We start from the raw sequence: 13,849 nt of genomic DNA on the forward strand, positions 1-13,849 counted from the left end.
AGTTCTTGTGTTTTTTGGACATTAAGAGTCAGAAAGGTTTTAATCTGCTGTCTGTAACCAATTAGGTCTGATGTGCCTGAAATGAGGCAGAGAATAGCTCTGTTATCAAAAAATTTGAACACATAGTTGTTGATTAAAGGCTGTTTGGGGAACATGATTGTATTTTTGCTGCTTTTGACACAAGCTATTGTATTATATCACCATTTTTATATACCAGTGACATTAGTATATTAGGCTGGTGCTGCTGCTTTGGTAATTTAAATTGGTAATTTTCCAAACTAATAAAAAGATGTTATCTTCTATGTCCTTATGAAAATTATAAAATTAAATATTAATAGCTTTGTCGAACATTGCTAAATATGTTAGGATTCACCTGTTGCTTTGTTAAGCATAGTGCTTTTTACATGCAATTTTAATTTGTTTATCAGTGTCTCCATCATGTTAATCAATTAATGCTAATCTAACCCATCCATTACTGTTGATCTCCTCATTTTTGAATCTTGACCCACTTTTTTAAAATCCTCTTTAATGCATGGTATTTTCTGACTGCTTGCCTTTGTTGCTTTTAAACTTTATTACTCCGTAGCATCTTTAAAAGTAGTTAAATGTCATTTCAAAATAAAATATATTATCATCATTATAATTATAAATAACAGCTACAAATATATTATTCAATGTGAGTGGTTTCTGTATGTTAGCTGTATGATCCAGAGGCTATTTTTTCCAGTTTACCAAAATCCTCATTATTTTGTTTTCTTTTAAATCATATTCAGGAAGAGAAGAGAGGAGAGATTTAGCCAGTTCATAAAAAATTCAAGCAAAACCTAACAAATATAGAGTGATATAACAGGAAGTGTAATAAAAACATGTTTTAAAAATGGCTGAATACAAAGATCTGAATGAGGCAAACTTACTTGTCACATGGTTGGCAGATTTTGCAGGTTCCACTGTTGCAGTAGTGGTTGGCCTTACACTTGCACTTTGTATCTTTATAAGGGGTGCAAGGTTCATCTACTTCTAAGTTAGCTAAAAGACCAAGAAAAAAGTTCTAATTAGCACACAAAAACCCTGGAAATAGGCTTTAATTCTTTTGTTTTAACATATTTATTCGCTTTACCTCAATTCTTCCTTAAAATCATCTGGTTGGACTTTATCACATTTAGTATATGACAAATAATTCAGCAATTACAGTGTGCAAAAAGTGCAAATTGCATAGCTGCTAATACATTTCAGCATAAATGAGGAAACATAAATAGATATGAGACTGCAGGGCAGTTATGTCTTTCTGCTGAAAAACAAGCAAACAGTAAATTCAAAGCTAGACAGAGTATGACCTTAAAAGAGTCTGTCAAACAACAGACAACACAAATTCTCTCAGTCTCAATTATGCATTTTTGACATAACAGATTAGTTATTTGGCTCAATGGTTCTTAACATGAACCTGTTTTGCTTTTACTATATTATGGTTTGTGATCTATTTGCAAACAAATACGACTTTGAAACTTAATCAAAACAAAAGCGAGTAAGCCCTTTTACATTTGAATCTGATATCTTGATGTGTGTCCACACATCAAGATGTGGGACCAGCCCCCCTGCAAGCATTAAATGGGGGTAGAAAAGGAACAGCTATACACTCTGCGTGTACAAAATCACAATAAATCTGTCTAAGTCTAAGTCCTGCAATGTTTCTTACCGTTTTCATGAGAACAGGATGTGCAGGGTTCACAAGACTCCTTAGAGTTGGGCTCACTGTTATAGGAAATACCAGGTTCACAGAATTCACATTCTCTGTCATCTGGAGATGTAGTGCAGTGATTCTTTAACCGCTGACCTGCAATTACAAAAAAATATAACAATCAGGAGATAAAGAAGTTGGTTGCTCTAACTTAATTTCCTTTAGGACTTATAGGATTCTCCTAGGACTTAAATGTATAAAACATTTTTAAAACCATATATTATTTTATAATGCATAACTTAATGTTGGTCTATCACATAAAATTCATGATGAATTTGTGAATGAATAACTATTAACTATTATTTTAACTTTAAACTTTATATAAAAGCAGGAAAATCTCCATTTTTATACTGATTAATGGGATTAATCACTAAACTGTCCCCTTTAATAACCATGATGATTAGTAAAAGATCTCCATCTTAGAAAGATGCAGTTATTTCTGTCATTTCTAATGAGGGTAGGGACAGGATTGCAGCACTTAATCATCTGATTCGTTTCCTCTTTTTGTTTGTTCACTTTTATATTACTAACACAATTCCTCTATAATGAACCAAGGGCTCTCTTGATGATTAATGTGAAGCTTTCCCTCACCTGAGCACATGGAATAAAACAGTTTTAGCCCTCTTATTTGTCATTTAATGAGCCCTGATGCCAGCTGATGAGGCAGAAAAAGAAATAAATGAAGGTTATGCCTGCTGGGAATAAACAAGCTGTTGCAATGTGTTCAGACAATTCACTGGTATGTTTGGAGGAACCTGAATTGTTTGTGGAGCTCATGCCTTGATAATTTTGTGAATTTGTCTGGCTACAAACTTATATATCCAAAACTAAAAAATGAATCTAAACTAGGTTACATTTATGAATTACAATGGTAAGCTGTTTTAAAATTCTGCGGCGTAAAAGATATGTCCTAATTATGACCACCCAACGAAGTTCCATTATCAATAAAATCAGATCTTCAAAGAAGGAATCTTCTACCCTTTTTAAATCTGAATTTGAGGAGTATTAAAATTAATATAATCAATTGATTACCATGTTTGATCAAAAGCTTTCCCATTGAAGTGAGTGATAATCTATTCAGGGTATAGAACAAAGAGGGTTTTTCTATATATGGAAAGAAACTAAGAATTGAATATACAATTCCAGTCATGAAAAGTAAAATTAGACCCATCTTACACTATTGTAAGCCAAATGACAGCGGTAGCTACATCCCATCATTTTGCATTTAAAATGTAAGCAAATAACGCAAACTTTATTTTCTTTTTAATGGAATAAAATGATAACAGAGCACACTAAACTTTAACAAAACACACTAGAAAACAGCCAATATTTTCTGAGAGCTTGAATATGAAAAATAACTTCCTGGTCCAAAGCAGAGATGTTTTCTGCAACTATTTAACATGACAGCTGGGCCTGCTTGTTTTAACAGAGCAGCCTCTTATCTTCATGTCACAAACAGCCAAAAGGAAATCACTCAACTTTGAGGATTCGTAAACTGTTTTTGTTTTTTTTTGCATATTTCGGCACAGAAAAGGTGTTTTCCCCCAGATATGTGGATGCAAATGGAAACAAAACATCAGTTGCAGCTTTTAGCAGTGCTGCATAATCTGTTGCTACTGACAACCATAACTCTTCCAGCACGCAATCTGTAAAGCACGATCATAGGAGAGATCATACAGGGCGTCCTGCAGCTTTGATAACAGGTGATATGCGGTGAAAAGCTAGCCTTTCCAGTTGTACTTTTGCAGAGTCTCATAATGTGGGGAATTCTTATTGAATCTTTCAAACAGGCTACTTAGGTGTGAGCAAATAATTCCTTTCATAGCTTGAACGGTTATGTCATAACTCTCAGCTACATGTCATTTCAGCATTTCCCCCTTTCCACTCGCATAGCCCACCGCTCCAGCATTCTCTTAAATGCTGGATGCTGGTTTTGAGCAAAAAAATGCCTGTTTGAGACCAATCGCTCGCTGTGCTTTGTATGTCTGTTCAGAAGCAACATTAATTCTGGCATATTTTTTATTTTTTAGAAATGATTTGGAAATCCCCAGAAATCATCTTACGAACCCAAGGTTGAGAATGGCTGCACTGCAGATGTGGCATAAAGCAGGCTAGTTCTGTGGAATGGGAAAAATATATATATTTTAAAGACTGTATATGGTCTCCCTTCAGTATAAGTTTCAAACTGAACAAAGATTTTAAGTTTGGAGTAAAAAGGAACAAACAACACATACCGATTACACACAAAATGATAAAATCCTATATAGTAACAATAAATGGGAGCAAAAAGCAGGGCTAAGGATTTCCAATAAGATCTGGGGAAAAGCCCAGAGTTGTAATCGAGTTCAGGGGGGCAATATACTTCCTAACAAAGGTAAATGAAACACAGCTGAGTCAGCAGTGTTGTGTAACTGTGATCTGAATCGCTTTCCTAAACTGCTACTAGCATGGGGTGCTGCGAAAATGTTTTTGTTTTTTTTCTAGAGAAAAGACCCATGAGCCTCTAGACCTATTTGAAATAGAATAAAAATAAATTAATAAACAGATTGGAATTCACTAATTTATTTCATATACACTTCACTACACATTGCCTGCAACCAGGGTCTGTAACACACAGACATCATCAGTTCTAAGGTGAATATGCAGCATACTTAAAATTCACAATAACGCTATAATAAATTAAAGCTAGCATGAACTGACTATATTATTATACATTTTAAACGTTATTGAACAGTTATCCATTACACAAAGAACACAATATCAAAATAACTCTCTAAAATACTATGGTTACATTAAACTGCATGAATAGATATGAAAATGCATGGAGGCACCATGCTCTTACTATGAGCTACAGGCAGGGTGCCCTGCCTGCTTACAGGTGTCCAATTAAGGTGTTCTGGGTTCATGGATATAAAGTCTCTCATAACGAATCCGAAACTTGTTTCTGTGCCGTATTTCCTCCTCGTTTCTGTCATTAGATTATGTACATTTACTAGTCTGCAGTTGTATGTGGGATACCAAACTCCAGCTTGCTTGACGTTGCCATGACAATGTAACTTCCATGAACTTGTGTTGATCAGGCTTCAAATAATTTATTGAAAATCCAAATATACATAATAGTACAATAAAATAAGTCAAAATAATTTCCCAAAATATTTATAAGAAATGTATAAATTGTGTAAAGTATTTTTAACGTCTTATAATCCACCGGTTCGCCCACTGTTGGTTAGATATATTTCGACCTAACAACGCATGAAAATAACAATGGTTAAACTTTTACCAATATCGACGTGTTAGACATCGTTATAAATCTTAGATTCTCCACGATTCTACCATTAAGTTAATTTTATGGATACAGCAGGCACCAAAGCACAATTAACACAGATATAGCAGGATTGTAAAACATAAATATGAAAAAACATCTGCGACAACAAATAAATACAGTCTTCAATTGTTTATACTCCATTCATCCATAAGGGTCCACAGATAAAAAGTAATCCAGCATTATCATAATACAAATATTCAGTCATATGAAAATGATCACATAACGTCAGAAAAGTTCACTGGTCATAGCTAATGCTTGGCATATTTCTAATAAGATGTACTGTTTGGCTTTGTAGCCAATGAAATAGGGTTTCAAATAAAAGTAGGCATGGCTAATTTGAGTTGTGCAGCCCGGATATATTGCCCAGCTTAATGTAGGGTAGATTAAATCTAGGACTGGGCAATAATAAGCTTATATTACAATGTATTTCTTGATTTTTATATAATTACAACATCAATATAAACATTATTAAGATAGTGCTGCAACTAACAAATATTTTGCAAATCGATTAATTTGTCATTATTTCTTTCGATTAACTGATTAATAATCAGATAGTAAAAGATACCTTGAAGGAGATTTTTTAGAAATTAAACCTGTTGAAACTAAACATCTTTTACTTGAAGAGTTCTGATTAGAACATATTGACAGACGAAAATGTCAATACGATGCAGGGATTATTTATTTTTTCCTAATCTTTGTATAATTACTGCTCTGTTAACTAAAGGCATGTTTTGGGGAGTTGTGGCCTAGTGGTAAGGGAATAAATACTGCCTCTCTGGGTCCCTGAGCAAAGACCCCTTAACCCACACTGCTCCCTGGGTGCCGCACAATGGCAGCCAACTGCTCCCCAAGGGGCTGGGTTAAATGCAGAGTTCATTTGGTTGCTCTGTACTTGTGACAGTGAAATGAAAAAAAAAAAAAGCTGGAAAAAAAATGTAAGAGTTTCTTTACTCCAGTTAACAATTAGTCAATTGCTAAATTAGTTGAGGATTATTTCAATAATCGATTAATCCGATTATTTACTTCAGCCTCCATTAAATCCTTGGAAAGACCGCCTATAATGCCCAAACCAAAATCCTGTTAAAACTTATGAAAATCATTTTACTATATTTATAAAACCGCTTTTAAAGATTACTGTAGAAATATTTGTGTTACAAAAACAAAATACATAAAACTTAATAAGACCCCGAACATGAGTCAGTGACATATACTCTAATGTATATTAAAATCTAAAAAAAAATGGGTTTAAAAGTCATGCTATGTCCAGACCATAATGCTGAAAGCAGCAAAACAGCTTCTGCTACATTTTTTGTGCTTGTTTACATTAAGGTCAGAAACGTGTAAAGAGCAGCTTTGACGCTCCTGAAGCGCGTCCAGTAAAGTGTGTCCAGATGATTCTGCTACTCCTGTGTTCAATGGCAGAGAGCAGCTTTACTATATTTACTGTGTGTTTACCAGTGGGTGAAAAGTAGTTTTAATGTTTCTAAGCGAGAAAGTCAACCTGAAAACTTAATCTGTGTAGTCAGTTCATAAAGATTATGATCCTGCTTTTAAATATAATTTCACTGTTGCAGCCTCTCAGACCCCGTACACTGGCGCTGCGTTGGGAATCCCTTTCAACAGCAGCCTCCGGCCCACTCACCTCTTCAGCGTTCTCTGCTACTGTTCGTGGCGGCTGGAAGGCATTTTTCTATGTAATCCAAATTGCCGGCAGGTTTTAACATTTTAAGATAATTTAGGCTTTGAAAAACTGTTACAGGGGAGTGATCATAGCGATCTGCATCAGCAGCGCTGTGTCTGTCTCCCTGCCAGCTCCTAGATCAGCTTCTCTGGTGTGTTCTGATGTGGAAGCTCGTGACATGCTGCACTCAGACACGCTGCAGGACCTTTTGCTGCTTCTTGATGTGAGTCAAACATTGACTTTGAAAGTAAACTAGCTCCTTCTGCTGGATCTAGCTTCATAGTTCCTGAATAATGTTCTTATTTATAGTGATATGGAATTATTGTCCACTCCTAATTAATTCACATTTTTAGGAATAAGTCTTTAACACAAACTGAGGGAGAAAAATGTAAATTTGGGCCGTCATCAAAAAAGAAAACTGACAGATCATGTTTATTACTTTTGAAGAGTTTTTTTATGGTACTGGTTTTCTTTTACTACCTTTTATGACCCTGCACACCTTGTCTAGATGAATACAAATATTTAGTTTAAAGACAGGATACAAAGATTATCTGAACAATGCATAACACTTCTCTGGATGTTGTTGGATATTTAAGCTTGACTCTTCAATGGTAATAATATCCTGTCAGAGTTTATATTGAAACCAACTAATTCATTTATCTGCAATTGAAGACTGAGAGGTCCCACTGTTGTAGGACTCAAAGCAGGTAAGGACTGAAAAAGAAAAAACTGTGTAAGATCTGAACTTTAAAACATGACAAAAAGTTTTTTTTTTTTTNGTGGCCTAGTGGTAAGGGAATAAATACTGCCTCTCTGGGTCCCTGAGCAAAGACCCCTTAACCCACACTGCTCCCTGGGTGCCGCACAATGGCAGCCAACTGCTCCCCAAGGGGCTGGGTTAAATGCTGAGAGTTCATTTTGTTGCTCTGTACTTGTGACAGTGAAATGAAAAAAAAAAAAAGCTGGAAAAAAAATGTAAGAGTTTCTTTACTCCAGTTAACAATTAGTCAATTGCTAAATTAGTTGAGGATTATTTCAATAATCGATTAATCCGATTATTTACTTCAGCCTCCATTAAATCCTTGGAAAGACCGCCTATAATGCCCAAACCAAAATCCTGTTAAAACTTATGAAAATCATTTTACTATATTTATAAAACCGCTTTTAAAGATTACTGTAGAAATATTTGTGTTACAAAAACAAAATACATAAAACTTAATAAGACCCCGAACATGAGTCAGTGACATATACTCTAATGTATATTAAAATCTAAAAAAAAATGGGTTTAAAAGTCATGCTATGTCCAGACCATAATGCTGAAAGCAGCAAAACAGCTTCTGCTACATTTTTTGTGCTTGTTTACATTAAGGTCAGAAACGTGTAAAGAGCAGCTTTGACGCTCCTGAAGCGCGTCCAGTAAAGTGTGTCCAGATGATTCTGCTACTCCTGTGTTCAATGGCAGAGAGCAGCTTTACTATATTTACTGTGTGTTTACCAGTGGGTGAAAAGTAGTTTTAATGTTTCTAAGCGAGAAAGTCAACCTGAAAACTTAATCTGTGTAGTCAGTTCATAAAGATTATGATCCTGCTTTTAAATATAATTTCACTGTTGCAGCCTCTCAGACCCCGTACACTGGCGCTGCGTTGGGAATCCCTTTCAACAGCAGCCTCCGGCCCACTCACCAGCGTTCTCTGCTACTGTTCGTGGCGGCTGGAAGGCATTTTTCTATGTAATCCAAATTGCCGGCAGGTTTTAACATTTTAAGATAATTTAGGCTTTGAAAAACTGTTTCAGGGGAGTGATCATAGCGATCTGCATCAGCAGCGCTGTGTCTGTCTCCCTGCCAGCTCCTAGATCAGCTTCTCTGGTGTGTTCTGATGTGGAAGCTCGTGACATGCTGCACTCAGACACGCTGCAGGACCTTTTGCTGCTTCTTGATGTGAGTCAAACATTGACTTTGAAAGTAAACTAGCTCCTTCTGCTGGATCTAGCTTCATAGTTCCTGAATAATGTTCTTATTTATAGTGATATGGAATTATTGTCCACTCCTAATTAATTCACATTTTTAGGAATAAGTCTTTAACACAAACTGAGGGAGAAAAATGTAAATTTGGGCCGTCATCAAAAAAGAAAACTGACAGATCATGTTTATTACTTTTGAAGAGTTTTTTTATGGTACTGGTTTTCTTTTACTACCTTTTATGACCCTGCACACCTTGTCTAGATGAATACAAATATTTAGTTTAAAGACAGGATACAAAGATTATCTGAACAATGCATAACACTTCTCTGGATGTTGTTGGATATTTAAGCTTGACTCTTCAATGGTAATAATATCCTGTCAGAGTTTATATTGAAACCAACTAATTCATTTATCTGCAATTGAAGACTGAGAGGTCCCACTGTTGTAGGACTCAAAGCAGGTAAGGACTGAAAAAGAAAAAACTGTGTAAGATCTGAACTTTAAAACATGACAAAAAGTTTTTTTTTTTTTTAATATTACGACATTTGTGTGTTTGTGCAGCATTGTTTAATTTTTTTTTTAGTTAGCTTTGTTATTGTTTAGCAGAATTTCTCTCTATTTTATGTGAGGTGTTTAAGATCACCTTAATTCAGGTTGGATAAAACCTGTCCAATCTGAGCTACCGAAGCAGCTCCGCCCTGTTGGAGCATCAGCATGATTTTCTTTTAAACTCCCAATTCCAATCTGAGGAGAGACTCTCAAACAAATATGTTACAACGAGGACTAAATTTAAGAACCCGTGTCTGCATTTTTATGCAGCTACGAAAACAAATCTGATGTTGTTATGTAAAAAAATGCAATTAATTTTATATTTTAGGGGCAAAATAGGGATGTCCTGATACATATTTTTCAGTTCTGATACAATTCTGGTTTTGCAGCTTTGAGAATTGACCGATACTGCTATTAGCACAAATCATTCATACTGTACTTAATTACTCATTTTGCAGTGAAGAATATTAGAATTAATCAACAGAGACTAGCAGTCAACAACAATAAGTGACCCATGTAGTATTACCATTGGGTTACATTAAATTTAGGGGGAAAAAACGTCTTTTCCCTAAAAAGAGTCATACCTGCAGACTGGTATACCTTCTGGACAGATAACTGTTTTTTCATAAATAGATGTGATTTAAGTTTCCTCCCTAAATATTTTTCTGTACTATTCCAAAGACATTAGTGGTTTTAGACCCAAGCGTTCAGATCTTGTGACCCACCTAACAAAAGGTATTTTCCAGTTAGACAGAAGAATGCCCCGAAAGACAAAATCTAATTAAAATCTAAGAGATTGATTTGGTTCTGCTGGGAAGTGGAAGTTCTTGCATAAAAGGCAGCGTGGTTGAACGCCCTTTTATGACTCAATTTTGGTTTTATGTATAGATTTCACCAATCGAACCATTACTTTATAGAGCGTCTAATAAGCATAATAGGTCATGCCAGGATTGGCATGTTTATAAATTGTGGATCTGAATACATTTCAACAATGATCAAATGCATTCCAAAACAAATAAACAAACAAAAAAAGAAGTTAGACAGACCTATTCTAAGGTCAAAATAGTAGCCTACTACAACCTTCCAACTTTAGCTACATTGCTTAAGATCAGTGTGAATTTTTTCAGAGTTTACAAAAAATGTAAGGTAGACCACTTCCTGGATATTCAAAGAATGTGTACAGGAGGAACATGTACAAGAGGAACACCTACAGCGAGAAGGTTTACATGAGGAACATGTGCAGAAAGAATATTTATAGGAGGAACAGGTAGGTAGGACCTTTGAAGCCGTGAGCCATGAAAACATAACAAAAGCAGATTCTGAGACTGCAAATCACCTGTTTTTGCACCGAACTAACCTGATCGCCAGGTTAGTTCGGTCGTAAAAAAAAAAAACAGCTTTTACCAGTTGGGAATTTTATCAAAAGTGAAAGGGTACCTGACACACAGACATCTGGAGCCTGTAATCCATCCCGGTTATTTTAGAATAGATTGTAAAATTGTTTTGTTTGTTTTTAAAGCTCTTAATGGTCTAGCCCCCCCAGTATTTGACTGACCTTCTCCAAATCCATGAACACGATCAGAACACTGAGATCCTCTAATTAGTTGCTACTGGTCATGCCTAAAACCAGCGTTACAACCAAAGGTGATGGTGCCTTTATGGCAGTGAGACTCTGGAATAACTTGCCTTGGCATATTCGACCAGCAGGCTCCTTTTAGGTTTTTAAATCCTCTCTAAAAGCACATTACTTCTCCCTGGCTTTTAATCAAGTCTAAGGGGACATTTGGCAAAATTTTATTTAAAATTCAAACATTTATCCTATTATATTTTATCTCCTTTCAGTTTTTCTTTTTGTATTGTGTTGATGTATTTTAGCTTTCAGGTTTTTTTTTTTCTTATGCTCTGCAACTGTGATTCCTGTACAGCACTTTGGTCAACCCCGGTTGATTTAAATGTGCTTTATAAATAAAGTTTAAGTTGAGTTGAGTTAATTTAGAAACTTATTAGGGATATCCCTATTCGATATTAATATCAAATATCGGTCCCATTTTAGAAGAAAAACTATTATCGTATTTTATCGGCTATAATCTCTATAATCTAGTCTCATGCTGATAGAAGCACATGTTTCTTTACTTTACTGCTTAATTTTCCATGGGTTACTTGTATTCACACCTTTTATTGTTGACTTTTGCTCCCCCTTTTAATAATATTCCTTAATGTAGCCTTTTCTAACAACAAACCATACGAAACAAGCAAAAAAAGCTGGTTGATTCCTGCTAATATTATATCGATCAATATCGGTATTGGCCAATTCTCAAAGCAGCAATATCGTTATCCTATCGGAAAGGAAAAAGGTGTTTCGTGACCCCCTAAAATTTGTGTATACTTCAGTTTAGTTATTTTTAAAACCATGGACTTTAGGTTATTTTAAAGGAGTAAGGAAAACAGATCTGGTGAGAAAAAAATAAATAGAGACAATTTAAGGAAGTCATATGTCATACATTGGATAACAATGACTATCTGGTTGGTTACAGTAAATAATGAAGCACAAAGGAGACACAAAGGACAAAGGAGAACATGGAGTTTGACTAAAACAAATCTGTTTTGCCTGATTTCACTCAAAATAAAGACAAAGCTGAGAATTAAGAGCAAGTAACTATTACTATGACATATATAAGGGTGAATCCAACCTCCCTCCCAGTGATGAATATTCAATGGACTAAGCCCCTAATGGTGATGCAATGTCCTGCTGTTAGTGAGACCCCTTAATAACTAAGGGTTGATTTTATTAAACATATAAAACCTACCTGCTGCACAGAGACAACAGTCTCTGCCTTCATGCTTGTAGGTCCCATCTTGACAACCTTGCCTTTTCACACGTAGATGTGTGCCATTAAAGACCGGGGATGAAATCGAAACACTGTAAAAGAAAAGTGATGAAAAGTATTTTTCTTTCCGTCCATCTATTAAATCATATATCTCAATAAACTATTTTTCTTATATTTGTTGTTATCCGTCTTCTAAACCAACCAATGGCGTTGCTTACGGGCCCCCATCACTGACACTTGGTATGCCCCATTGGCAATAGTGGAAAAAGACGTTTGATTGATGGGGTATCACTGATCGATCGAACCTTATTTATACCCCAACAAATGGCAGAATTCAAACGGATGGTGATGCGTTTAAACACGATACCAATAGCAAAGCAGACAGTGGTACTTTTATTTACTATGTTAGTCGGTTGGTAAAAAAAATACACCCATATAATATGTTTCAAACCGCAATAAAGATCTTAAAAGAACGATGTATTTGAGTATTTTATTAGCACAATACGGCTTGGAATTATGGGTAAAACTAGGCTGTTGTTCTGACTTTTTAACTCTTGAAAATGCAAACGGGCCACACCTTGTTTAGACACAAATAACTAGAAACGCTTTTGTTCTTTGCCTATAAGACAAATCCAAATTCCTTCCTAAGACTATAAACATTATAAAGGATTTAGAAGAGCGAACTGATAATATATGACCGCTGTCATAACAAGGTGACTAAAAAGAAAACAAACAAAGCGAGCGAGTGGAAATGCCGCGTTAGTGTAAATATGTAGCTTTACTTACTTTATTAAGCAGAAAACGCCGATTAAAAGAAGAATTAAACCTTTGGAAACCCGATTAGATGAGAACGCCATGGTTAACTCCAGACCTAACTAGTTATTTAACAGTCGGACTATTTCCGCGTCACTTTTTGTCCCCACACCCACACCCACCGAACTGTTACTTTCGCTTTCGAAACTTCATCTTTCTTTTCCTTTTTAAGTTTATTTTTACTTCTTAAAACGTAATATTGGTTTGTTTATTGTGGTTTTTATCATTATTTTGTTGTTGTTTAACTTTTTTTTTGTTGCTTTTTCAAAATCGAAAAATATCAAATATGTTTTATGGCTTGTTGTGTTTTTTTCTGACTTGTTTATATTACAGTAAGATGAGGTGGAAAATCCCAAACAAACCCATCAACACTCGGGTTTTTCACTAGACCTCAATATGAATCTCTCTTCCACCGTATAGTACAAAGGTGTTTTTCACAATGATGGAAGCCTACAGTAAATTAAAAAGCCTACAGTAAATGAAAAAGTGTTTCTGAGGAAGGTTCATACATAAAAAAATAAAAATAAATAAAAAAACAGAAAACAAAATAGCAACTTGATTTTTCTACAACTAAAGATACATTTTACTACTATTACTAAACTCAAAATAAAATAGAAATATATATTTTTTTATACCATCAAACTAATCAAAACTTTTGTAGTTTTATATTCTTGCTCTAAATCTTGATAGTAAAAATACACGCATTTTAAAATATATATTTTTAATTAGCAAATATATTTTATATTTTATTTATAATACTGTATATATATTTTTTAATCACCAAGTTATAAAACAACGCAATAAAAGTGCCGTTTTAATGCCTGAAGATGCTATACTCCACTTCCTCCACTAGATGGTGGTGTTGTACCTTTAGTTTTATAGCTGCTGGAAGGCTTATTATTGCGAAAGAGGAGTAGGGCCACCGAAAAAATAATAATTTTTTTTTTTTTTTTTT

General features: G+C 34.9%; 1 protein-coding gene across 2 annotated transcripts in view; it reads right to left on the reverse strand.

Annotated features, from left to right (window-relative positions):
* Positions 1-13,005, reverse strand: part of LOC107088506 (tumor necrosis factor receptor superfamily member 6-like) — an 18,397-nt gene extending 5,392 nt beyond the window's left edge. The window contains exons 1-5 of one of the 2 annotated variants that reach the window (XM_015380765.1): positions 12,868-12,972; positions 12,284-12,340; positions 12,061-12,173; positions 1,694-1,831; positions 915-1,026 (exon numbers count right to left, since the gene is read on the reverse strand). In XM_015380765.1, coding sequence (XP_015236251.1) covers positions 915-1,026; positions 1,694-1,831; positions 12,061-12,173; positions 12,284-12,340; positions 12,868-12,938 — 491 coding nt within the window. In that variant the 5' untranslated portion in view covers positions 12,939-12,972. Of the gene's footprint in view, positions 1-914; positions 1,027-1,693; positions 1,832-12,060; positions 12,174-12,283; positions 12,341-12,867 lie in introns of both variants that reach the window. The other variant, XM_015380851.1, reaches the window with a different exon arrangement.
* Between the last annotated feature and the right edge of the window lie 844 nt (positions 13,006-13,849).

This window comes from Cyprinodon variegatus, unplaced genomic scaffold, assembly GCF_000732505.1.
Source record: "Cyprinodon variegatus isolate N-32 unplaced genomic scaffold, C_variegatus-1.0 Scaffold1, whole genome shotgun sequence".
NCBI lineage: Eukaryota > Metazoa > Chordata > Actinopteri > Cyprinodontiformes > Cyprinodontidae > Cyprinodon > Cyprinodon variegatus.